Source organism: Idiotropiscis lumnitzeri, chromosome 4 (assembly GCF_059441095.1).
Source record: "Idiotropiscis lumnitzeri isolate Australia: NSW breed Sydney's pygmy pipehorse chromosome 4, RoL_Ilum_1.0, whole genome shotgun sequence".
NCBI lineage: Eukaryota > Metazoa > Chordata > Actinopteri > Syngnathiformes > Syngnathidae > Idiotropiscis > Idiotropiscis lumnitzeri.
Window position 1 is genome coordinate 27271941 of NC_142394.1, and position 23870 is coordinate 27295810.

A 23870-nucleotide genomic window follows, 5' to 3' on the forward strand; every position below is an offset into this window, starting at 1 on the left:
TTTTTCGGTTGACTCCCCCTTAAACGCTGCATTTTCAGGACAAATTATTCTCTGTCAATTAAAATTGAGCCTTATGATAACTCGATCGAAATATTTTATTTTATAGCAAATTGGATGTTATTCTGTAGAAATAAAACAAAAAAAATATATCTAACACAGTGAACGGCTAGCATGCTCATCTTAGCCCAAGAAGTAAAGTCTAATGCCTTCAATCCTGTTCCTCGAGGTCCGCTGTCCTGTCTGTTATCCGTTTGTCCTTGCCGCAACCCACCTGATTGAAATTATCAGGATCTTTATCTAGTTTCTACAGACCTTGCTGATTAGCTCATTTGAGAGTTGGAAAACGGGTAGGACGGCGGACATCGAGGAACAGGATTGAATGTGCAGTCCTGTGAACTCATGGAAGTCAAGGCTTTGGCGCATAAATGGACAAAATAAAGCTTTTGGATTATTTTGTTGTGATGTGTGTGCCACTGTCGAGAATCGACATTATTACATTCCGCATTATTAGCTTAACGCAAGCTAGCAAAGCACACCGGGAGTGCGCTTGAATTCGCTGGCCGTCATTACATTTCACACAAACTTGCTTGAAGTTGAACAACTGACAGTGAGAAGGCTAGCATGTGTCCAGGAAAGGCTTTTGCGCACAGGTCACAAGTTCAAGGGGTCTTCTATTTCTGTCAACGACGCGTTTAACCGGTGACCTCGAATCCAGTCCAGAGTCGATGGAGACGAATTCCAGAACTTCTTCTCGTTGTTCTGTTGCTGACTGACACCGTTCGGCTGGTTCATGTTGGAATTGTCGGACAATTTTTATTTTCAGGTTCCAAGTCGTTTTTTCAGTTACAGGAAGATGATTCCCGTAAGATTTTTCTGATTTGCTTGGAATCTGTTACCGGGCAAGCAACTTCCTGAGCTGACTCCGCTTTTCAAACTTGCAATTCATTCCTTCCTGTTTTTCTCCGCCAGGATTTATTCATTGTCATGCGCCTCAATTATGAGCCTGGATAAAAAAAAAAAAACGATCTCCCCCTTTTGCCAGACCCTTTTTCCGCAAAAATCCACCAAGAAAACCCGACTGTGCAGCTTGGGTTCCGTTTGACCTGGATGCTCGAGGGTTGCCAGGTTGAATCAAGTCATCCGAGCGTGTTGCGGGATTTAATGGGAGATGTTAAAGTCTGTCTCGACTTAATCCTCCTGAAATTCTTGAATGGGTTTTGTCAGCTATGCGAGAAATGAGCGTGTCACTCAAGAAGGCTCTCGGACTGCGGAGACGTCGTAAAAAGTCCGTCGACGGTTAAACAAAGACTCGATTTGTAAATCGACGTCGGAGATATGCTGACAAACCTCCCATTCTTTCCTTTGGGTCGGGACCGAGTTGCGGGATCAGGACCGCGCAAGCTATTTCTCTCGGGAGTTCCTTTATGGTGTGAAATTCAGGATATGCCCACGCTCGTGCAAACACACTAAGGTCGCTTGGGGATTTAGCGAAAAATGAGCCGAGAGGGTGAAAGTCGAAAGTCGGCGCTGACACAATTGCTATATTTACAAAACTATTTGATCAAACGGTCACGCCAGCAATGGGCCACTTCTGCCGCACCAGAACTCCATTTCCAGAGCGCTTCCAGTGCTCGTCAAACCTGATTGATGCTTGTGAGGTTTTGCGCCGAGACCCCGACTTTGCTGTTTTTGGCCACACTCGAACAATAATGCTGAAGAAATGTTGGACGGGTTCTGGGAGGGAGGCTCGCCGTGGCCTGCGAGGAGCCCCTCAAACGATCCTCCGTGTTTGTCCGGGGAGGCTGGCTGGGCTTGTTTTGCTTCAGTGTGGTTTTGAAGTGCGGGATTGTTGCTTGTTAGCACTAAAACAATATGTTAGCCGTTATGCGGACTCACGATAATCACACGTCCACGTACTGGAGATTTAAAACAACTTGGACAAAATTTCAGGGCAAAAGGACTCGAGCGCTACTCCCGTTAGTCTGAAAGTATACCGGGAAGTAGGAGCGCTTGGCATTTGACTCGTACTTGACTAAAAATATAAATGTTTTGTGAGTCCAATGGACGAGTTGATGATGAAATTGCGAAATCCCTGCCGCAACGACGATGCCATCTAAGAGGGTTGAGAATCATGAAATTTCTCTAATTTTGTGTTTGCGAAAATGGGATATTTCTCAGCTTATGTCTTAAGGTTTACGCTTGTACACATCTGGACTCGGACTTGGACCTTGGGGACTCAGGCTTAATTTAGTCTCGGACCTCCGTAATTTGGACTTGACTTGGACTCGGGCAATTGTGATTTGGCCGTCACTTGGACTTTGACCTCTGTAACTAGGACTAGACTTGGATTCAGACAATCTTGACTTGGACTAGACTTGGACTCAGACAATTGTGACTAGAACTTGACTTGGATTCAGACAATTTTGACTTTAACTTAACTTGGACCTTTGTGTCATGGACTTAACTTGGACCCGGCCCTCTATGGCTCGGACTTGACTTGGACTCAGACCTTTGTGACTTGGTCATGAGTTGGACTGGGACCTCTGTAACTCGGACTTTATTTGGACTCGGACCATTGAGACTCGGACTTGACTTGAACTCAGACAATTGTGACTCAAACTTTATTTGGACTCGGACCATTGAGACTTGGACTTGACTTGAACTTGACTTGGACTTGGACAACTGTGACTCAAACCTGACTTAGACTTGGACCTCTATGTCTCGGACTTGACTTGAACTCAGACGATTTTTTTTCTCCAACTTTATTTGGGCTGCGACCTTTGTTTCTCGGACTTGATTTTGACTGGGCCCTTTGTGCCTCGGACTTCACTTGGACTCATTCCTTCGTTTCTCAGACTTGACTTGGATTCGCACAACTGTGACTCAAACTTGATTTGGACTCGATAATGACTTCAGCCTTGTATGTACATCAACTGAAAATATTTATCAAACATTGTCCTGTCAATTCAACTTTACCACTGCAAAATAATTTTCCTTCATGTCAATTTTGATGTCTGTATTGTAATGTACAAGTTGTCAATTTTTTTCATCGGTCCTAGCGCTGCGACAGGAGCATTCCACTTGAATCCCTCGTTTTTTTCCCCCCTCCTGAGCGAGCTGTTCCACGACGTGGTGGCCAAATGACACGCGGCAGAAGTTTGCTTGTATGCTTTGGGTCTCGATTGTCACAAAATCAGAAAAGCTGTTTTCGCTGGTACCAATCCGGTTAGTCTTTCATTTGGGTTTGGTCGAGTGAAATATTCTTCTCGGTTTCTCTTGGCCTGCACCGGACACCCGCGCTGGCACGCTTTTGCGGCCATCTCGTCTTTCAGGTTGTAATCAGAGTCTTGAAATAGTGTGAATATGTGACGGTATCTGAAAAACGAATCGAGCTTATTTTGTCTGGCCTGTCATCGTCCCGTGCGGCCAACATTTTCTCACGAGTGCATCGTATCGTCAGAGCCAACCTCCGAGCGCTTTCCAGTGTCACGATGACAAAGACGGCGCTGCCAAGAACAGGAAACCCTTTTTGTGTTTTTTTTTTTTTAAACGGTCTTTGATGAGAACAACCCGAGCTTGCGTCCACCTGTGGTTACGCGCTTTAAACGCGCACGCACCCTCGGTTGGCAGCGTCAGACATTATCCTGAACGCCGTCCAGAAGAGCAGAGCTGGAGGCTGACGCGTAGCCAAACGGTGGGATGGAATTGAGGAGCGAGCATGGTGGAAGGGGGAAGCAACATAAGCTTGCGTTTTGCGCCCCAGTAGGACGACCGGAGGGACATAAATCAAGACGGCTTGTGTTGTCAAAGTGATAAAATGCTGAGGAGGAGCGAGCAAAGCCGAGGTCCAATCGGGTCACGCAGATCAACCATGTCTCCGACGAATTCTCTTGCTGTAAAACTCCAAAGGCATCTTAAATACAAACGGTCACTTCATTTAAAAAAAAGAAAATGGAATGGAAAGTTTTTTTTTTTACATAGACCAATTTTAGCATAAAAATGAATGCGTCTATAAAAAAGAGCGCAGTTCCATCAACTGTTTTTGTTTCCTGTCATTTAGTTTATTTAATTTAAAAAAAAAAATAATTTTTTTTTATGTGAAGCAGATTTTTTTTCTTCCTCTATAGTTGCATTGACTTCCAAGTCCATTTCATGTGCCGTGCAAAGCGGCTGAAATTTTCAATTTGTGAAAGCAACAATCGCAACTTTTGACTGCGTGAAACCCCGTGGAGGGAAAACTCTTTCCATACCTGCCATCGGTACACCAGAGGCCCGGCCCGGGATGGGCATTTTTGGGAACCATGCTCCAGCTTCTCGTTGTCAGCGAGTGAATGCGACCTCATACAAACACAGCGCATGAAAGTCACCAAAGCGTGTAATTGTCTCATTTCTCCAGAAGGGTGCTGGTGTTGACGAAGAAAAAAAAAACAACCGAAGGATAAACAAACTGTCTGAAGGGCTTCCAGTTTGACTTTGTGGCTTTATTTGAAGTCTGTCGGCCAGAATTAGAGACAAAGTAACGTGATGCATCCTCGGTAACCATGACAACCAACCAGCCAGCGTACCAATTGCCATTCTTTTAAAGCTTTAACTTTAATTCTTTAAAAAAAAATAAAAGTCACTAGAATGTGCCCTTTTTCCTCTGTTGCAGGACCTCCGGGGAAGCGAGGAAGGAGAGGCCGCAATGGAGAACCCGGTATGTGTGTATCTGTTTTTGTGTGTGTGTGTGTGTGGCCGAGGCTGGCCCAATCCACAATTCTTTGAGGAATGATTCGGGAGGACATCGGCAATCCATGCTGTATTTTACAATCATGTCAAAGTTCCGCGTATATCTTGGGAAGCCAAAAAGGTTCGTAGATGTGCAATTAGTGGTTTCACTGTTGCCGTTTGGGTCGCCATAGGAACGCTAGATTTGCACTGGAATACCAGCCCACTGCTCCACATTGGGAAGGGATGAGAAAGTTGAAAAGTGTCTGCTCCCGAGCTGACTCGTCAAAACTCCCCAGGCGATATTGAGGCTGAGCCGCACTGTATTTGTTTGCAGCGTGGTCACCGCTGCATAATATTTCATATATATGCACGTGTGCTTTCCTCCTTTTCAATCCCGCATATTTTCATACATTGAAGAGCTGTTCCTCCAAGAGATTGCAACAATACACAACAATTTTCTTTCTGTTTTGAAGCACTTGAAAGCTTTTCGCATGATATGAAAGCAAGAGGCGGGGATTCCAGTGACAGGCAGACAATAGCGCTGCTGCAGCTCTGAAATCCAGCCAGGCTTTGTTTACGGCGTAATGTCTCAATCAACATGACGCTCGCTGGCCTCCTTTCAATGGCGCCGTTGTGCAACGCTTCCCTTTCGCTCGCCGCTCAGCCGGAGCAAACGACGCTTCATTTCGCTGAATCTGCCGGGAAAAACAATGGCAGCCATTCAAGTCTGGAGCCGCGCGCTCCGACGCGGCGCGGGAGTTTATTAAAGGCAATCGGACGGCATACTGTGTTTTGTCTAATAGCCCCGTTACGTTACATGACGCTGGACAAGATGGAAGCGTTCACTCACATTCAGCTGGCGTCGCCCTGCGCGTTCATTAACGGCGCCACCGATTACTCCAAACATTGTTCCGAGCTCTTTGTATGATACAAAATAAATGTGAAGAGAAAAATGTCGTTATTTCACGAGAAGTCAAGTTCCTGGGGTGTACCGTGAAATTGCTCAGTAGCGTGAGAATTCATTATTTTTTCTAGCACAGCATACCATATCCAGAAGCTGGCTTGACGCACTCATAAAACGAGCGGCATCAAGTCTAAGTGATAAGATTTGTTGAGCTTAATATACTCAATTGCTTTTTATTTTGAGTGTTTTGATTTTTCTTATAATCCACTTCCATCTCATGCTAAGATTTGCTAGCTAACAGCCAATGGGAGTGATCAGTGACGAAATACTCCGTTTTAAATGACTGCGATAATCAAGGACTTCTCAGCCATTTGCCGTTTGCTCACTAAGATATGAAAGTGATGCTTTTGATTGACATTGTAAGAGTAAAAGATTCTTTCCATCAGGTCGATGTTTTGGGTTTGCTGCATCCACGTAAAAATGGCTGGAAAGTCACGGGAATCATCATTTTGTTGCTACGGTGGTCAACTCGTAGATTCAGTCCTGTCAACTTCACGGAGCTGAAGACCGTTTTATAGAGCAGGTGTGGGCAAACGACGGCCCGGGGGCCACCGGCGGCCCGTTAAACGGTTTGATCCGGTCCGTCGACCATGAAAAAAATTCAATGAATAAACTAGTGCTGTCAAGTGATTAATTTTTTAACTAATTAATCACGGAAAAATTCCGATTAATCGCGATTAATCACATTTTTCAACTACAATTTTTTTTGCGAAGCTTGTAACCGATATTTACTTGAATAATATCTTGGAATTGATGCAAAATCCCCAAATATGACGTGCATTTAATTCAAAGACTGTTCTAATAGCTTTCTTTTATTCTTGAATACGATCTAAACGGAGACATCTTTACAGCCATTTTTCTTTGAAACATTTCTCAAAACTGCCCACAAGCGCCACACTCCAGCAGTGTTGGTTTACAAGGCCCAGTGGTAACTTAAACACAGTGTTTTGTTCTGAGACATGCTAAAGATGCACAACTAATATGGCTCAATATTGGCAAAGTATACAAATCATATTTGAAGTAAATCAAACTGAGTTAACGGAGTTAGAATATTTAATCACCTGAGTTAAGGCTTTAATTTTGACAGCCCTAGACTAAACCTTGTTAAGGTTTTATTTTCTAAATACTGTGGTTTTTCAAAGACATATATATTGTTGTCAGGCTTTTGTTCACTTTCATTAAAGATTTAATGTATTTTTTTTCTCCGATGAGGTGAGATGACCAAAACACTCCATCCATCTATTTCTGGTTCGGCCCCTCTGTCAAATTTTAGAACCCATTTGTGGCCCGCCAATCAAAAAGTTTGCCCACCCCTGAGCGTTTATTCAAAGCTGTATGATATGACGATATATGTCATAGTGCGATATAAAAACGACGATACGATGCAGCCCTCTGCCGTCAAAATGTTTTCTTTTAATGTGCGGGCTATTGTGTTAGCTCTGTTGCTACACTAACGTCGCATCCTTGATGATAGCTCAACAATATTCGCCTTTCAATTTCGTCATCTTTCTGACTAATTTTCAATAAAAGACTAAACAATAAACGACTGATTTCATTTGCACTCAGAAAAACACTTAGAGATCGTAGGAATCCAAAAATAAATAAATAAAAAAATTTCAGGCGATGTTTTAACAAGAAGCCCAGGGAGCAAGGCCATTCCAGGTGTGGTAATAAAGGGGGGAAAAAAAGACAGGTGTCACCTCACAAAAAAAACATGGGCGGGTCCGGGGGGGGCTTTTTTTAACAAGCGCAGAGTCCCTTGTAGTTGTAAAAGTAGAGCCAGCTACAAATGTGTCACCGGATTGCCAATTGCGGTGGCCAAGGAAAAACATTTTCTGACACACGGGGACAAACACCTTTTAGCCGGTACACAAGACCAAATGAGCACCGTGAATGTTGTCTTTCTATTAACGATGACTTTTTTTTTCTTCTTCTTTTTCAGGACCTCCTGTAAGTATGCCTGCTTTGCATATTCTACTTAAAGATGCAAAAAGGTAAAAACACACACACCAATCCAGAGGTTGAACAGTCGCAGAGGAGCAGCTGATGCTCATTTCCTGGCTAGAAGTCGACAACTAATGAGACCATTCTGCCAAAACAGGAAGTAAAGAGCCAGATTCCTCTTGAAACTTAACATTTGGGTGCAATTTATTTGGTTATTTTGGTACAGCCAGTAGTGATGGGCATGACAGTATGTCTGAATGACGTATCGTTTTGGAACGGAAATCGCAATCTCAGACGATGCAATTTCGAGATCCTCAAAACTGTTTTTTTTTTTATTTATTTTTATTTTTAAAGGGCTCTTCAATGAATTTAGCTTTGCTCAGGGACAATGACTTTATTGACATATCTGACATTTACAACGCTCATGTACATTAGTTGGAAATGTAAAACATTTTGGGGTTTAAAAAAATGCATTATCATATACACAATTACACATAAATACAAAATTATACTTGACAAAGTAGTTTTTAAAAACTTAAGAAAACTTTAGTGACCTTGCATTATTACGGCAAACATTTTTGTTTTTAATTGTATGGTGGCATTTTTCTGTCATGTTTGTAATCGTCACTGTACATTGTGAAGAAAATCGCAAATCAAATTGAGATCGCAATATCTGTCAGAAAAATTCCAATACAAATTTTTCCTAAAATCGTTCAGCCCTACATGAGCAACGGATTGCAAAAGAATGAACTATTACGAGTGATCATAGATTGCTCCAACAAATAAATTCAAAATTGTTTTATTCTGACAAATTTGGTGGCAGAAACCAAACTCCTCCCCCTCGGCCAGCGAGTGGCACTCGCAGCCGTTTTCACACCTCATTTCACATCCGGCACATCACAGATGGAAAACTTTCTTCAAAGAGAAAGACAAATCCATGCATAGAAAAGCAGCAGAGCTTACGATGACTCGCCGTCGCTCGGGGGAGCTTCGCGTGTGTCGTTGCTATTATTTATCGTCCGGGGGCGAGTGTGATTGAACGCGTCGAATTGGCATGTGCTGACTTAGCTGTAAAAGTCGTAAGTTAATCCTGGGAGCCTTTGCAGACGCTCGCTCCCGGGATCCTGGGAAGTAAGTGAGCCCAGGTGGTCTCGCCTCTCGGCCCCGCTCGACTGGGTTCTGGATCGGACAAATAAATCTTTTTTTTTTTTTTTCCGTACGTGCTTTTTGTATGGATCCTTATCATTGCATTATGAGACAGGCCTCCAGTGAAGTCCTACTTAGTCCAACTTGAATAAATCCAGCTCATATTATCATCATTTATGACACCACGGCTGGAGGAATAAGACACTTACGCAGTAGTGAACGGGTGTTGGACGACCAAGCTTCTCTTGAAAGTGGCCTCACAAGTGTATCTGCAATTAAATCCACAATTTTCCCTCCTTCGGCCATTGTGGTTTGAAAAAAAGCAGTGGTCTAAGGCGCCGCGTTCAGGGCCCAGTCTCCCCAGGAGACCTGGGTTCGAATCTCGAATTTCCCCATTGTGGGACTAATAAAGGGAATATTATTATTAGATTTTCATTGCCAGTTACGACTTTCTGGTGCATTGATCCTGCATAGCTCTACCTCCCCACGAGTGCGTATCCAATTGTAAGACCCGTTCATCACCTTCAGCGTAAGGCCAGCGAGAAGGCCTTACCGTCATCAACTCGTGATCTGATTGGCTATCGCAACTGTCGATCAATGGTAAAATCCCCCTTGAGACACAGAAGAGACACCCGCACGATTGTATCTGAAGGCCTCGGACGACTTGTGCGTGCTACTGGTGTTATGAAATCTGCCTGGCAACACATGCAAGCTGAATTCTGATTGGCTAAAAACTCTAACCTAAAAATTCAACACTAGGATATAACATGACATCAATGTGAAGAATATGATAATTTTTTCTTGATTATGTTAGGCCAGCCGAGAAGGCCTTGACCGCCCACCACTGGATTTCAGTAATCCTGGTCATGGATGAATTTTCCATCTTCTGTTTTTCCTCTTTTATGCAAGTGAAAATTTCTTGAAGAAAAGCACCTGCTCTTTATTTAAAGCTAGTTAAATGTCTCCCCAAACCTGTGAGCGGGAAGTCTAACCTCCCACGTGTTAACACATAAAGACTGGCAACAAATCTCATTAGAAGTTTCCATTGTGGCCGATTCCAACTCACACAATACCGTATATTGTCATTTTCGACTGGCTAATTGTGACACACTGTGGATATGGGAACCAGATGCGATTCCAAGTCGCTTTTCCAGTGCGGTTTCCCTAGCCGGGCCTAACCTCTCCGTCCAAATTGGAGCGAGGAGCACCAGCCGCTTGTGGTCGTCCGTCTGTGCCCATTCTGCTTCTGATTGCTCGCATGCGTGTCCTCCAACAGTTAAAAAACGTCTCAGGGGCTCGTGTGCTGCACCAGTAACAGATGGAGGTGTATAAATTCCCTTTGTTTTGTTTTTACGGCACGGCTTGAAGCCCTTTCCAACATTGAGCACTTTCTCCACTAATGATGCCCGCAGCAGTCTTTTATATGCAAAACTCGTACCCCGGCGCAGCCACAATGGATTTGCATTTGCCGCATCCAAATGGGACGTTTTTCTTTTTCGAAAATCATCGCAATTGGAGAAGATTGCACTTATTTCTTTGCGTGTGTAAAGGAATAGTTTGATACTCTGGGAAAGAAGCTAATTTCCCCGTTCTTGCCAAGAGGTCGACGAGAAGGTGGATGGAGCTCAAATGGCTCCATGGGAGATAGCCAGTAGCTGCTTAGCCCTGTGGCATGAAGATTGGAAACAGGTGCCAACGGCCTCTATTGTGTCGAAAAGCACGGCGGCGCTTGGAATAACTCATGGACAAATATGGGCGCACCTCTTCGGCCATTTGTTCGGGCTTGGATTAGTTTGGCTTGAATTCTTCTCATTCTCTACTTATACTGTAGTTATCCAGAGTTAAAGTGCTATATGAGGATAATTGCTGAAAATATGCAAAAACACTTTTGGAGATATAGCATTAAATAGTTTTTCACCATTTCAGTTTTCTAGTTTTTTTAATGCGGGGGGAGGGTGGGCGTGGCTAAAACCGCGCCAAAATTCAGCCCCTCCATCAGTAATAAAGACCTTGAGCATGTATGGTGGCATGTGATGCCCAGTTAGCTAGATAGCTTGCTGCACCCTTCCTTTTAGATAGTTCACCGGTGTGTCCGCTTTGGAGTGCCTCATTGTCAACCATGAGTGTGCGCACATCCCAGAGAAAAGGCAAAGGAGCAAGGTGTTAAAAAAAAAAAACCACACAACCAGAAATGACAGCCAGCGTACGACATTGTCGTGGCATGGGAAAAGCCTCGCAAATATCCGGTGGGATATCGTTGAACCTCCAGATGCTTTTAGCGGATGTCTTTTCGTGGCTTAAACTTGGAGGGATGCTAGGTGAATTGGTATCCATGTATGCGGGTAGTAGCAATGATATTTGATTGATTGTTGACAGTTTAGTCGGGCGGGTTTCTGCGCATCCGGCAAACACAGCCGCCGTGTTGGAGAGCAAATACGATGACTGGATATTTCTCACCATTTTGCAGCCTCGTTTTATAGTCTTATTGAATCATTCAAATTGATTTCGGCATTCTTCTCTGTGGTGAGGCTGATCCCAAAATCCAGTTTTCAAAACATTTGCATTAAGAAGTATGTAATTTCTGTTCAAAGACGCCGGCTGTAAAGAAAATGTTTTTTTTTATCAAGTTGGGCTTCAAACCATCATGTGATCAACAGCAGTGGGCCACCGCGGTGAAACGAGTCCTCAAATTAATGATTAAGGATTATATTTTTGTCTCATACTCCGACACCGTCATTACAGACAGACGTGTCAAGGAAGCTGCAAACTTAATCAACGAACACGCCGCCTGCGCAATGGCTAACTTCAAAATAAAACTTACCAAAGAATCAATTGAGTCATTGATGCCAATGCAATAGCCTTAGCCGACTTTTACTTTGAAGGCGGCTCTCGTAGTGGCGTAACTACTACCTTGACTTCCGTTGACGACCTTTCGGTTTACTTTATGCCAGTTTTAATTGACACGGCATAGTTGCCGTTCACATCAACACGACGCCATCCCAAAATCATAATCAGTCGCTAATTTTGGATGCTAACAAACCGTAAGTTAATCATGCCTTCATTGTATGACATGACAGAAGACTTCGGCTTTAGTGGTTATCATTAGCAACGCGTGCCAGCGACCTCCGCTTCCCAACTCCGGTTGCGGGTCGCAAAAATTAGCGACTTGTATGAACCGGTCCGCGGCAGAACAAAGGTAGGGACAGCTACTTAATTACGCCGTCATTGTTTGAGAAAACACAAGTCTGTTGTCGGGTTTGGTCACAAGGCGTTTCACATAGTAGACATTTATTTTCCATTTACAGAGATTTATCGGAAAAGAAAAATAAACCGATTTGTTTATTTCCAGATAGATTAGCTGCTGTCCCCACACAAGTTGCCCTCTCGTGGCTGGAGGAGTCGTAATTTTGCGCAAGGAAGAAAATCAGGCGACGTCCACATGTTGCGTGAGGGTGACCGAGGAGCCAAATGTTGCGGCGGGAGACGGCAAGTGGCTTCCTCCTCCTCTGTTTCCAACCGCAAGCTTCACATGTTCTCCTGCCAGTCAAGACTCGATCATCTCCTAACCTTAACCATGTGCTCATTATTGCAAGCATGACAGCCAGCGAAGGTCACCTTCGCATCAGGGAGTAATTATCTCAACCCAAAATATGATATTTCCCTAAAACGTAACCATGGCGTTGACACGTCATAAAACTGAATAATTTTTACAGACCATTATTGCTTTTGCCAGGCACAGTCTGCGTTTGACGTACACTATATCTTCTCGTTTTGTCAAGAGTTATAGCTTACGCGCCAGTAGTCGGAGACGTAAATTTGTTTCTCTTGATCAAAATGTCCTTTTGATAGATTGATAAACTGTGAAAGCAGTCCACTTTTATTTTTTGTTTGGATGTATGGAAACCAAGCGAGGCCACTTGATGGTGGTTAGGATTCCGCCAATCTTCCAAATTTGCTGTCAACACTCGAGGATGGTGTAGTTGAGCTTCCTGTGTACATGCATGCTTATTAATGTTGCGGTGCTGGTCGCGCCTGTAAAGACGAGGCCATTTAATAAAAATAAATAATAAAAAAACGGGCTTCACGGTGAGCTGATTGGATCCATATGCTGGCAGGCCGATTGGCTCGGCACCTCCAATAAGGATCCGAAGCTCTCGTTTGATGGATGGCTTTTTCTGGACCTGGCTACGCTTACCAGGGTCGCTGTGATGAAAACGACTACACGGCAGGTCCAGCCAGGTCCCGAGCGCCATCCTTATGTTTCTGCATCTTGTCAGATGAGGCGGCCAAGCCCGTATGAATGATTTTGTGTCCACGACAACTGCAGCGACACTGCCTATGATAATGTAAAAAAAATATAAAAAATTAAAAGACATTCATTTGCAATTGGAATCCGGTGAACGAAAGGATTCTGGGCTGTTGGTAGTGTAGTGTTTCACCAAAGCGACTTTCACGGAGCTGGTCGCTTGAATCAATAGTTTAGTCTTCCTCTGCATCAACACTGTGTTAGTTTCCAGCCACAAAATTATGACTTAAGTGCATTTTGCCTGTTGGGGTGTAGCCACCTTTTGATTGACAGGTTTGGCAAGATCCACCCATTTGTCGATAGAAAATAATCTATCCTCACCAGAATGTAATGCGAACATCTTGAAAGATCAGAAAAGTTCTTTTGTTTTCCTCATGTTGTGATAAATGCAAACGTACATTTATTTTCCAGACATTTGTATTTGTGATGTGGCATAGGACCAAAACACACAAAATGAAAGTAAAACCAGCTCCTTATTAATAAAAAAGATACACAGGCATACGGCATACAAAAATATTCTTCGGGATTGCAGCCAAACCTGCCAGCATCGTTTCATTAGTCGTCGTTTACTCTCTGCCAGAAATATGAAGTCAAGTAAGTTATATTGTGTGCTTTAAATGCAGATGCTCTCCATGTTGCTTGCGGCTTTGGCCCCTGTTAAGTTTCTGCCTTTCATATTTTCCTCCTTCCTTTTTTTCCCCCCAAGGTGGTAAAGTTTTTTATTTTATTTTATTTTACATCAACATCTCGCTCGGGCCAGTACAGGAGACAGTGGTCACGGTTTGGCTTCGAGAGACTCAAGAAGCGAGATTTGAATCTGGATAGGAAAGAAGCATCATCGGCATCCAACGCTTGGCCGTAAAATCAGACGATATGCACACGGGGAAATTCTGTTACAAATCTTCTTGTGGTTTCCCAGCATTAAGTGGCAAAAGATGTGATCTGTGCACATCGCTTTTTAAATGTTTTTTGGGTGAGTTGCTGTAAAATCAGTGACGGACTTTTGGAACGTCTTGAACTTTTTCCACCAATGAGGTCAAAGGTGACATTGGCATGGAGATCAAAGTGTCATATTTCGAGGTGGAACCAGAACTTTTTGGTGCATGAATAGTATCACATACTTTCTTTGCCCTTTCATAGCCAGACTTGACGTTAGCACCTTGTTACTATGGCGACCGCTCTTCAGCAAATCACACACCGGTGGGTAACATCATTCTGGTTGTGTGCGTCTCAGACTGCTTTTGTCGGTGCAGTGGAAAAAAAAAAATTCTGCGCAAGACTCACAGCTGGTAATCAGAAAGCTTCCTGGGGGCACACAGAAAACCACAAGCTGCACAGGCAACGTGCTAAATAGACGCCCGGTGCTATTTCACTGAAATTCACTTTGAAACAATCTTTGCGGGGCAACAGAGGGGGTGTAATAGTCTCTAAACTCCCTGTCCATACCGCGTTTGCTCATGTGCAGCCAAGTGCTGACCAAACGATGGGCCGAGGTCCGAGGCAGGTGCGGGTAGATGACTCGCACATGATGTGAAAATGAGCAGAGGAAAAGTGGAGTACATGCAAGGCCATCCAAAAATGCTTTTCTCTATTGCTGCCCGATGCAAAATTGCACAAAAACAATTTGATTGCGCTCCATTGTTGTTTTTCCAATTTCAGCTGCAAATGTGTTGAGTGGGCGGAAATGGTTGGCGTGTCGCTCGTGTTTGCAACACTTCAATATGATTTTCTCCATTGTCCAAAATGCAAAAGTAGACACCGGCGTCGATATTTATTTATTTTTTTTTTCTCACGTATCGAACAGCCCAGCTTCTTGAGAGGTTTGATTGCAAATTTGATTTTATAACTGCGTCCCTCAGAAGCATGCCTTCAAGCTGTCGAGGCAAAAATAGATTTATTTGAATCCAATGAGGAATGAGGGTGGGAGAAATTCAGGCGTGTGTGCTCAATGCCTGTGAGCCTATTTCGACTTTTGGAGTTTTTAACTTTGCTGCTCGTGTGCACAAGTTAATAACATCTCACAGTCAAGTTGAAGCTCCAATAATACATGGCGCATTCATCTTGGTGGCTGTCGACATGCCATGCTTGTCTAAGTGGGTGGTCAATTAGTCAATTTGCTGTTCCCTAATCCTGCAGTAACCCCTTCCATGTAAGATTTTCCAAAACCTCCCAGTGTGGAACGAGAGCAGCTTCATGGCGATCATACGCGTGAGCTTGAATTATCAAATGCATTCGCAGTAGGCTCAGGTAGACGGACACACTTTTTTTTCATGAGATCCTCTTGTTTATGTACTTTGCAGTCTGTTTACCGTGTCGCTCAACTCCAAAAAAAAAAAAAAAAAAAAAAGTTCGCTGCTTATCCCCCAAATATGAAAAAGTAAATATTATGTCCTATATTGGAATGCTGATTTGAATCTTCCTCATTTGTTGCTGAACTCGTATTTTCTTCTCTTTCACAGGGCCCTCCAGGTCCACAGGGTGAAAAGGTAAATATTTTATCGACTCAACCAATGCTGTGATATTATTTCACGTCCGTAATGTTTCGCCATTTTTATTTTGGAATGCATGTGAAAAAATACGGCAACGATTGTATATTTTTTCAAAGTAGGTGACTCGGTTCGGCGACTAACAACTTGTACAAGTTGTCGTTTTGCATTTGCGAATCTCTGAGGACAGGGAGATGCTTTTTTCCATTCATAAATCGACATGCTTGAAAATTATAAAGCGCGATCCGGATGAAGTCCTTCGCTCAGCATTCCTCCACACAACTCAAATTGAAGCCAGCAAAATGAACCGCATCGTGTGCACGACTTGTGGAGTGAAATGTTTGGCTTCAAAAGGCAAATTTATTCATTTGTGTAAACCCCTAAAAGACTATTTGGAATTACCAATGCCTTCCATAGGCGGCTGATGATTCGTTTATTAATCCAAATCGTATGTCAGCAACATCAAAATGCTCATCTTGGTGATGACTTCTCACGGTTAGCAGCGTGAGACGCTCGTTTGCCGAGCGTCCGGAACCAGCGGCTCGGTATTGCTGCCTCTCCCATGAACCTCTTTATCGGCAGTCAAACCAAATGAGAAACAACTGCGCGCAGTCTCCCACCCAAGAAGTGTGCAGCAGCCGCGTGGCCGTTCTCCACTGGTTTTCCGTTAAATCTGGCTCCAATGAAGAAGCGAATTCCGGGAGCTGTTTTGTTTGAATTGACTCAGGCGCTGAGTAGATCTCTGCGTAAAAAAAAAGTCCCGTCCAGAACTGACACCTCGCTTGGTTGACTCTGCCCGAACGCTTCCAGAGAAACGCGGTCGTTACAAGGCGTTAACGTCGGTGGCCGTTGCCGATTCGTCTTTATAATCACTCGCGTTTCAATTGATTCTCGTGCGTAACATTTTGCCTGGCAACGCTTACTTACGCCGCCCCTTTGCCAAAGCCTTCAAACCTCCCCACGCCGCAACTTGTCTTTGTCTCGCATAGCCGCCGTCCGTCACCTTCTCTTATCATAACACTCTCCGCCGCAATGAATAGTTGTGGCCTCCCGCGTTCTTTCTCTTCGTCAATGTGTTCTGAGTTAGTTCGCCCTGTTTGTCTCGGCTTATTGATGACCGTTATTGAGCAGCGTGCACGGAAGATGAAATTGTCTTTCTCGTCCTCTTGCAGGGGGATCAAGGCGACCAGGGACCACGGGTATGTGCTTAACGCCGATGACTGCGTCTCCCTCGGCAGAAATGTGGGCAACGGGCTTGGGATGCATGAAATTTTTGGGATAGCGTTCGCTGGCCAAATACAACAAGAATGACAAGTCTGCTTATTTAAAATCCAAAAGGGGGGAGAAAAAAAAAACCGTGCGGATGACCTTAAAAAACGAAGACCCTTCCTCAGATCCAGCGCTGTTGTTTGACATCTACCCAAGTCAAGCGTCTAAATCACTGTCAAACAAACTCACGGCGCGCAAACGGCATTTAATAAAAAGCACAGCAAGTGTACAAAGGCTGTAAAATTAGTATCGGGACGATACAAGGCAGTTAAAAGTTTCCGAGAGGCTGCCGATACTTAATGCGAAAAAAACTCATCACATCAAGTAAGTCCTCCTCAGCCTCCTCTTCTGAGAATCTCAAGAACACCGAAAATTAACTCTTGCATGAGCCAGCGTGTAATATTATTAGATATTATTCTTCATAAGACTTAAAAGCACAATTTATATTGACACTTCAAATTTTTATGATTTTGACAGACCTTTGTATTTAACAACCTATTTTCAGATTGCTGCTTTTTTTTTTAACTCGCATTCATTGTGTTTGGTATTCGTTCGTTGACAAATGTTTATCCCGTTTGGCACGCGACCTGAAGTGTGCGTCGAGTCTAAAAATGATGATGACGCGAGTTCTCCTTCCTGCTTGTCAGGCTACGACTCGAACGTGCTTTTTCTTAAACAACGGTCACAAATGCATCCACTCGCCAGTTGTCCGGGTTTTGTTTACACTGAACTCCACCGGCCCGCAGGAACTCACTATTTGTCACTTCCTCATGGGAATTGTGTTGCATGGAGGCACGAGCTGAGGTTGCGTTACCAGAAGCAGCCGTCACCCGAGAGGATTTGATTCCAATCCCTTACCGGCGCCCACTCAGACGTCACCGATAACTTTGTCAACTCTCCTGCGGGCCGCTTGTACGCGCTTTGCAAAGCGTTACGTTTCATACCATTTGGAAGTCCATAAAATGGCCTTCCCTGTGAAATTGAATTAGCATTCTCGATATGACACGCCACGCATCTTGTATTACACAGACGCACTGACTTTCGTTTGACTTTACACGTTTTACCAGTGCTCTCGGTAATAATTGCTTTGGTTGACTTCAATTTGAAGTAAACCACTACAAAAGAGTACCAAATGGGGTGGGGGGGGCTTTGCTCTCCAGACAAGCTGACCAAAGTAAACCACGTCCTTTCGGCTAGGATTTCACGGTTGCCCATAATTTGTACCCTTTTAACCTAGGAAATGGAGTCATCTGTCTCTATCAGTTAAATGATTCATACCTCCGAGGCAGCAGCGGGGCTGACAGTTCGGTAACAAGGACCAGCCAAACCCTATTTGTCTTCCAGAGTCAATAAATAAAGCGTCCACTTCCAGATAGTATTTCATGAATGTCCAATTTGCAGTAGCGTTGTTCTCAAAGGGCTGCAAATGAACATCCAGTCGCATACGAAGGACGACAAGAGCTATTATCTAAATCGTATTACCTTCCCAGAGTGGCGTATCGATTGGGGACGTGTTAGATGAGCTCGTATATATCGCCGGAGGAGAAATTTTTGGCAACAAATACAGACGGAACAGGGCAAGGGCTGTGTGACCTTGCGTCAAACTGGCTGTCGTGTAACACGGGGAGCCGACCAAAGCCCCCGTGGAGGCGGATAAATGTGGAGCTGCCTGACGAAGTTTCGATGTCAAAACTAAGTGGATTTTCGATGAACTTTCCGAGCCCTCGGTTACTTTCTGACTTTGAGCTCATTTAAGGCCTTTATTTGGTGCTTATTTGTCGCTCTTAATGGTTGGCGAGTAATCTCAGGCTTGAAATGTGCAATTTGGTGGCTAAGTTCACAGTGGGAGAGAAGTTCTGTGCTAATTGCGTAGAAGCAGCTAGCGAGCAACAGCTTCAACTTGCTTCTAGTGCACCTAAAGTGGCTTCTAAATTTGTCAATGTAAGAAAAAGCTACATTCCTGGCAAGTATCATACTCATGAAGGGTTAGTTAGAAAATATGGAGAAACCATGCTAAATGCTAAGCTATCCTAATGATAACACGGCTTGCGCATTTACCACCGCAATTAAGCGCTTGGGTGATTGATTACAGACGTCTTGCGGGAACCGCATCAAAGCGGGGCACATCCAACTTTGTACAGCGAAATAGCGGGACAATTAATACTCGTCTGGATTTTGGAGAGAAACTCATACAAGCTAACTTGAACCGTAACTAGCGATTAATTCACTTTCGTAATTAATTTAGTTTTCGTAAGTAATTTTTTTTTAGAAAACCGGCCTGCGTTTTAACTTTGAATTTCGAGGTCTGCTCAGAAAATATTCTTCAAATTATACTAGGGTAGGAAGTCATTTTTTTTAAAATTAATTTAGCTTTGCTTCTAGACAAGAAAATAGAAATTGCTGTTTTACTCAATGTGAATTTAAGAAATAAAACTGAAAAAAAAAATAGAAAAGCAATTGTTCCTTCATTCTTATGTCATATCTGTTGTTTAACAAAATCCTTGCTTCAGTGACCTGCAAAAAAATAAATAAATAAATAAAATGTTCCCCAAAGTTATAAAGTTGCTCTTCAAAGGAAGTCATTGATTCGTAAAACGGTTCAGCGAAGGAAAAAAAAAAACTATTAAAACCTTCTAATAGGACATACGCATGAATACCAAGTATGGTATCGGATAATATAAGCGCCAATCGTTTCAATGGTGAGGGTCCTTTAAGGTCACTTTGCATCTGTGCCATAGACTATCTGAGAATCAGCACATGGCCGGCGGAGTTTCCACTGGGCCTGCGAGCCACATGTCAGCTCCGCCATTTGTTGGGCCTCAAAGGTGAAAGGCCAAGTTCCAAATAAAAGGTTAAGCAAACAAAGCGATAACGAATTGGGCCCAAACATGCCGCCAGTGTTCAAATGAAACGCGTGGCTGTGTGGTCTTTCCAAAACATTTGCGCGAGCTTCAGTTGCCTTCCTGGGTGGCATTTCACTGAGCAAGCGGGACAATACCTGTGAATCCTCAAAAAAAAAAAAAATGTTTTTCCTGCTTCATTTGTCGTTCGTTGTAGTCACTTCCAGTATTGTCTTGAACTGGGCGAAGGATAGAAGTGCTGCGTCGTATTCATGTCAGATGTGAGGCCACGGCATGTGTGCGACTCCTCTCTTAAATGGATTGAACCCATCTGTGCGTGTTGCCGCTAATCCTGGCCACAGATGCAGACGAGCCTTGTCGCCTGTAAGTGGGCTTGAGCTTTTTCTGCTGTGGTTGAAAGGATGCGTGTTCTGGCCGCCGTCCGATGTGGCGGCTGTTGCTGATTGTCCTCGTCGCTGCTTTTCCGTTTGCTCCGCTGGAGGCAGATCAGCCAATAACCAACATCCTTTTTTTTTTGTTGTCTTTTTGTTTTTGTTGGTTTTTTTTTTTTCTTTAAAGGAAATCTGTGAATGGTTAAGACTTGTCCATTGTCCTGGTAACGAAAGATCGCCACACTTAATCAAGGATTTGTTTTCTCTTGCCGCTTTCCGCTTTGATTCAGAATGTCGCATATGCGCACTTTCCAAGCTAAAAAAAACTAAAAGGCTGTTCTTGCCTTTTGCGTATCGCTCTGAAACATCATCTTTGAACTCGTATGTATCGTGTATTCACCTTGACCATGATCCAGTTTTCGTTTTCGGTCTTCAAGATGTTTGAGGTTGTCAATATCTGCAGAGATATTTGCACTTCAATACCAGTTACGGCTTTTGTGTGTCGCGTTACGTATTCCACGCCTGTGTTCTTTCCGCCGCAGGGCCTCAATGAAACCAACCCGCATGCCCTTGAAAAGACCAACGTCTGAACGAGCCATGCGCTTTGAATTATCTTTGGAAAACCAGAATGATGGCACCAAAGACATGTTTGGATTGGCCAGATTTGAAATGTATGGGAAGATCAATCTCGGAATGGAAGTAAAATAACTCGCAAACCGCATATGGGATTCCCTTTTTTTTTTTTTTTTTGTGGTCAAATGTGCTCATAGAACCTGAATGGCGAAAGCTCCTCTGACAACAGCATGTTGGCTTCTGCGGCACTCTCAAGAGCAATAAACGAGAAATGAATGAAAAGAAAAATTGTCAGCTTTACAGATGCCATGTCAACTGTCGTGACCCTAAAGGGAACAGATGCCCTTAAAAGGAACGGAGAGCAGTTGCACGTAAACTTCGGCGAACTTTCCAAAAGCATGTCAACCCCAAATGATTCGAACATTGCTGGATTGAGATTAAAGTTTGTTTCCAAGTCTAAACGACAAAAACCTCAATGTTTTCATTCTATATTCCGTTTTCACGAGTGGATCGTGTCTGTCATGAGGATTGTTGACCGGGCAATTTGGGAAGCGTTTACTTGAATTTCCTTGATGTCGGAACAACACCGCGTCTCGATTTACCGCCGCGTTCGACTTCAAAGTCGCGCGTGTGATAATCATGTCAACAAACGCCCCATCTGTTTGGAGCATGTGGCACAAACAACAGGGAATGATTATTTGGTCATTTCATTCGAGTGCCATGGGAAATACAATTTAATAATGTTGTTTTTGTTTTTGTTTTTAGCCAAATAATGCACGTTTGAAATCCAATACTTGAATCCTCGAGCCCACAAAACTAACCCAAAAAATGCAAATGGGCCCTCACACCCATTTCCACGTCAATATGTCTGATTTTGGTCCTCAAGAATTCTTGTATGTCCATCTGGTGCTTGGCTCCTCCGCACGTTATGGTGTCTCCCATCGTGTTGGAATGTCTTGAATGTGTGCATTGTGCCGTGTTTACCCCTTTTAGGGATTGCCCGGCCTCCCCACGCTCGCCGCTTTGCACAGCAATCAGATCCTGACCGTCAAGGTTTGTCGGCGGCCACGTCGCCCGCCTCGCTGCACAGTGGCATCCCTCCGCTGCACTTGCCAGAGCCCCCCGCCCCCTCCCCTCCCTCCATTGGCACAAATTGCCTTGCATCCAAAAAAAAATGTCCCCACGTTGAACGCGTCGGCGGCCTCCAACCCGTTAGTATGCGGCCTTCTGGAACGAGAAGCCGAATCCCAAAACGGAGACATGGTCTGCTTTGTGTCCATTGATGCTCAAATAAAACAAAGAAAGGCCAAGGAAAATACGATGCTGGTGAACCTATGTGGCAAAGTGCTGTTTTAAAGTTCATGCCAGTGGTTCGCCACAAATCTCTAAATCCATCAATTTGGCCTTCGGTGCCGTTTGAGTGAGCGCAAACGCCGCTTCCTGCCAGTGGACAGCAGCGACCATGTTTTGACAATCCATCTGGGTGTTTGTGCATCGAGCAGCTGCTGGGCTTCCACTTTGCAGCCGGAACAATGATGATGACGATGATGACGGCGTTTTCACAGAGACGGAGAAATTCCCACTCTGTCCACAGACTTAGACGTAATTATAGCCTTTGAGATCCAAAAAATTAGCAAACGGCTTCCGAAGCAAGCCTCCTCTTGTGCTGCAGAAGTGTGGATTTCTCTGATAATCTCTAAAGACACTCCTCAAAAAGTTCAAGAATGTCCAACTCTGATTCTTTTTATTTCTATTTTTTCTTCGCTTTCCGGCCGCCTCTCCTTCCCCTTCTTCCGGGATCTCAACCTTCTCTCGCCTCTGACCTGCTCGCCTGCTCAGATGGTCTTCCCTAAGATCAATCACGGCTTTCTTTCCGCTGACCAGCAGCTCATAAAGCGACGTCTCATCAAGGTAGCGGCCGCAGTCACTTCACTCTCTGCTCGCATATGCAGTAGCAGCTCTTGTTGGTTGTTTCATTGTTTCCGTTTTCCCCTTGCTTGTTAACCTGCGGGAAAGAGCACCACTTTGGTTGCTTCTGCAGGACATTCGACTTGTAATGCCTGAACGAACGCGTAGCGCATGATGAGACGTAGAAATCAAAAGGCCGACTTAGCGTTTAACTCATTCACTAAAAAAAAAAAAAGAAATATGGTCCTTTGACGTCTATAGCCGTCATTGGCAGTAAATGAGTTAACGGCAGCGCCTTGAGTCTAAGTGCATTTCGCAATATTGCAACTGGCTGACGTCTTATTTTTTGCTGGACAGGGAGACCAGGGGCAAGCAGGACCACCTGGGCCTCCGGGGCCGCCGGGTCCTCCGGGCCCTCGGGGCCCACCAGGGGACACGGGCAAAGATGGGCCGAGAGGCATATCAGGCGTACCGGTGAGTATTGAGATACGGAATATTCATCTGAAAATGGAGATCACGTTGCACTTTTTTTTCTTTTTTTTTTTTTTTTACTCTCTTCCAGCTTCGTTGCTCATCATATTTATTTTGAATCTCCCCGTGCCGGCAAGCTTTGTTCCAAAACATACCACCCTAATGAACGCTCGACAAGCGCAACATGATTGTGCTTCCCACGAGAATAGTTCCTTGTATAGATTTACATACACTTGGCCGTGTGCACAACATTTTCCATGTCCGCGTCACTGGCATCACGCTAATTGATGTGCGCTCTCTCTGTGAGACAAAGAAGAAGCAGAAAGGCCTGTCAATTACGCTGAGCCAAAGCCTTCCCGGGAGCTCCATGTGATCTTTGTTGTGCTGGCGGCGGGAGTGCAGAGAAATTAAGTGTTGTTAGCTGCCTCTCTCCAACTTTCAGATGATTATTGTCAGCTCTTCCAGTCACAGTTGCAATAGTTCTTGTTTTTCCAAGAAATTAAACCTTGCTTGGCTTGCGGTGCTTTCTGTTTTCTCATCGTTCATTTCTGCAATTCGGCAAGAGGGTGACGCGCCAGAGTTTCCCCTTTTCATTGTAGATGGTTGACTTTGACATGTTAGGTGTACGCTTTCTGCATCAATGTTTTGGAAAAAACGGGGGTGGGAAGCTTGAGGAGCCAGCACAGGTGGCCACCTAAAATATAAAACGCAGAGATGGGCATTCAGTCCCTTGGACGGATCGGTCCGTCCTGGACGGAAGTACATTTTTGAGTCGTAGGGCGAGAGGTGTTAGAAAAGGATGAAAAGCAAGGGAAGTGGATTTTCGTTTGCCCCTCCTGCATGTACAACACCGACACTAGG

The 23870-nt window shown here is 44.2% G+C and overlaps 1 protein-coding gene across 1 annotated transcript in view; it reads left to right on the forward strand.

Moving 5' to 3' along the window:
• The window catches only part of col25a1 (collagen type XXV alpha 1 chain), an 83609-nt gene that overhangs the window by 30854 nt on the left and 28885 nt on the right, over window positions 1-23870 (forward strand). The window contains exons 3-8 of the mRNA XM_088292576.1: window positions 4652-4696; window positions 7617-7624; window positions 15530-15556; window positions 16729-16755; window positions 22470-22541; window positions 22896-23012. Coding sequence (XP_088148702.1) covers window positions 4652-4696; window positions 7617-7624; window positions 15530-15556; window positions 16729-16755; window positions 22470-22541; window positions 22896-23012 — 296 coding nt within the window. The remainder of the gene's footprint in view (window positions 1-4651; window positions 4697-7616; window positions 7625-15529; window positions 15557-16728; window positions 16756-22469; window positions 22542-22895; window positions 23013-23870) is intronic.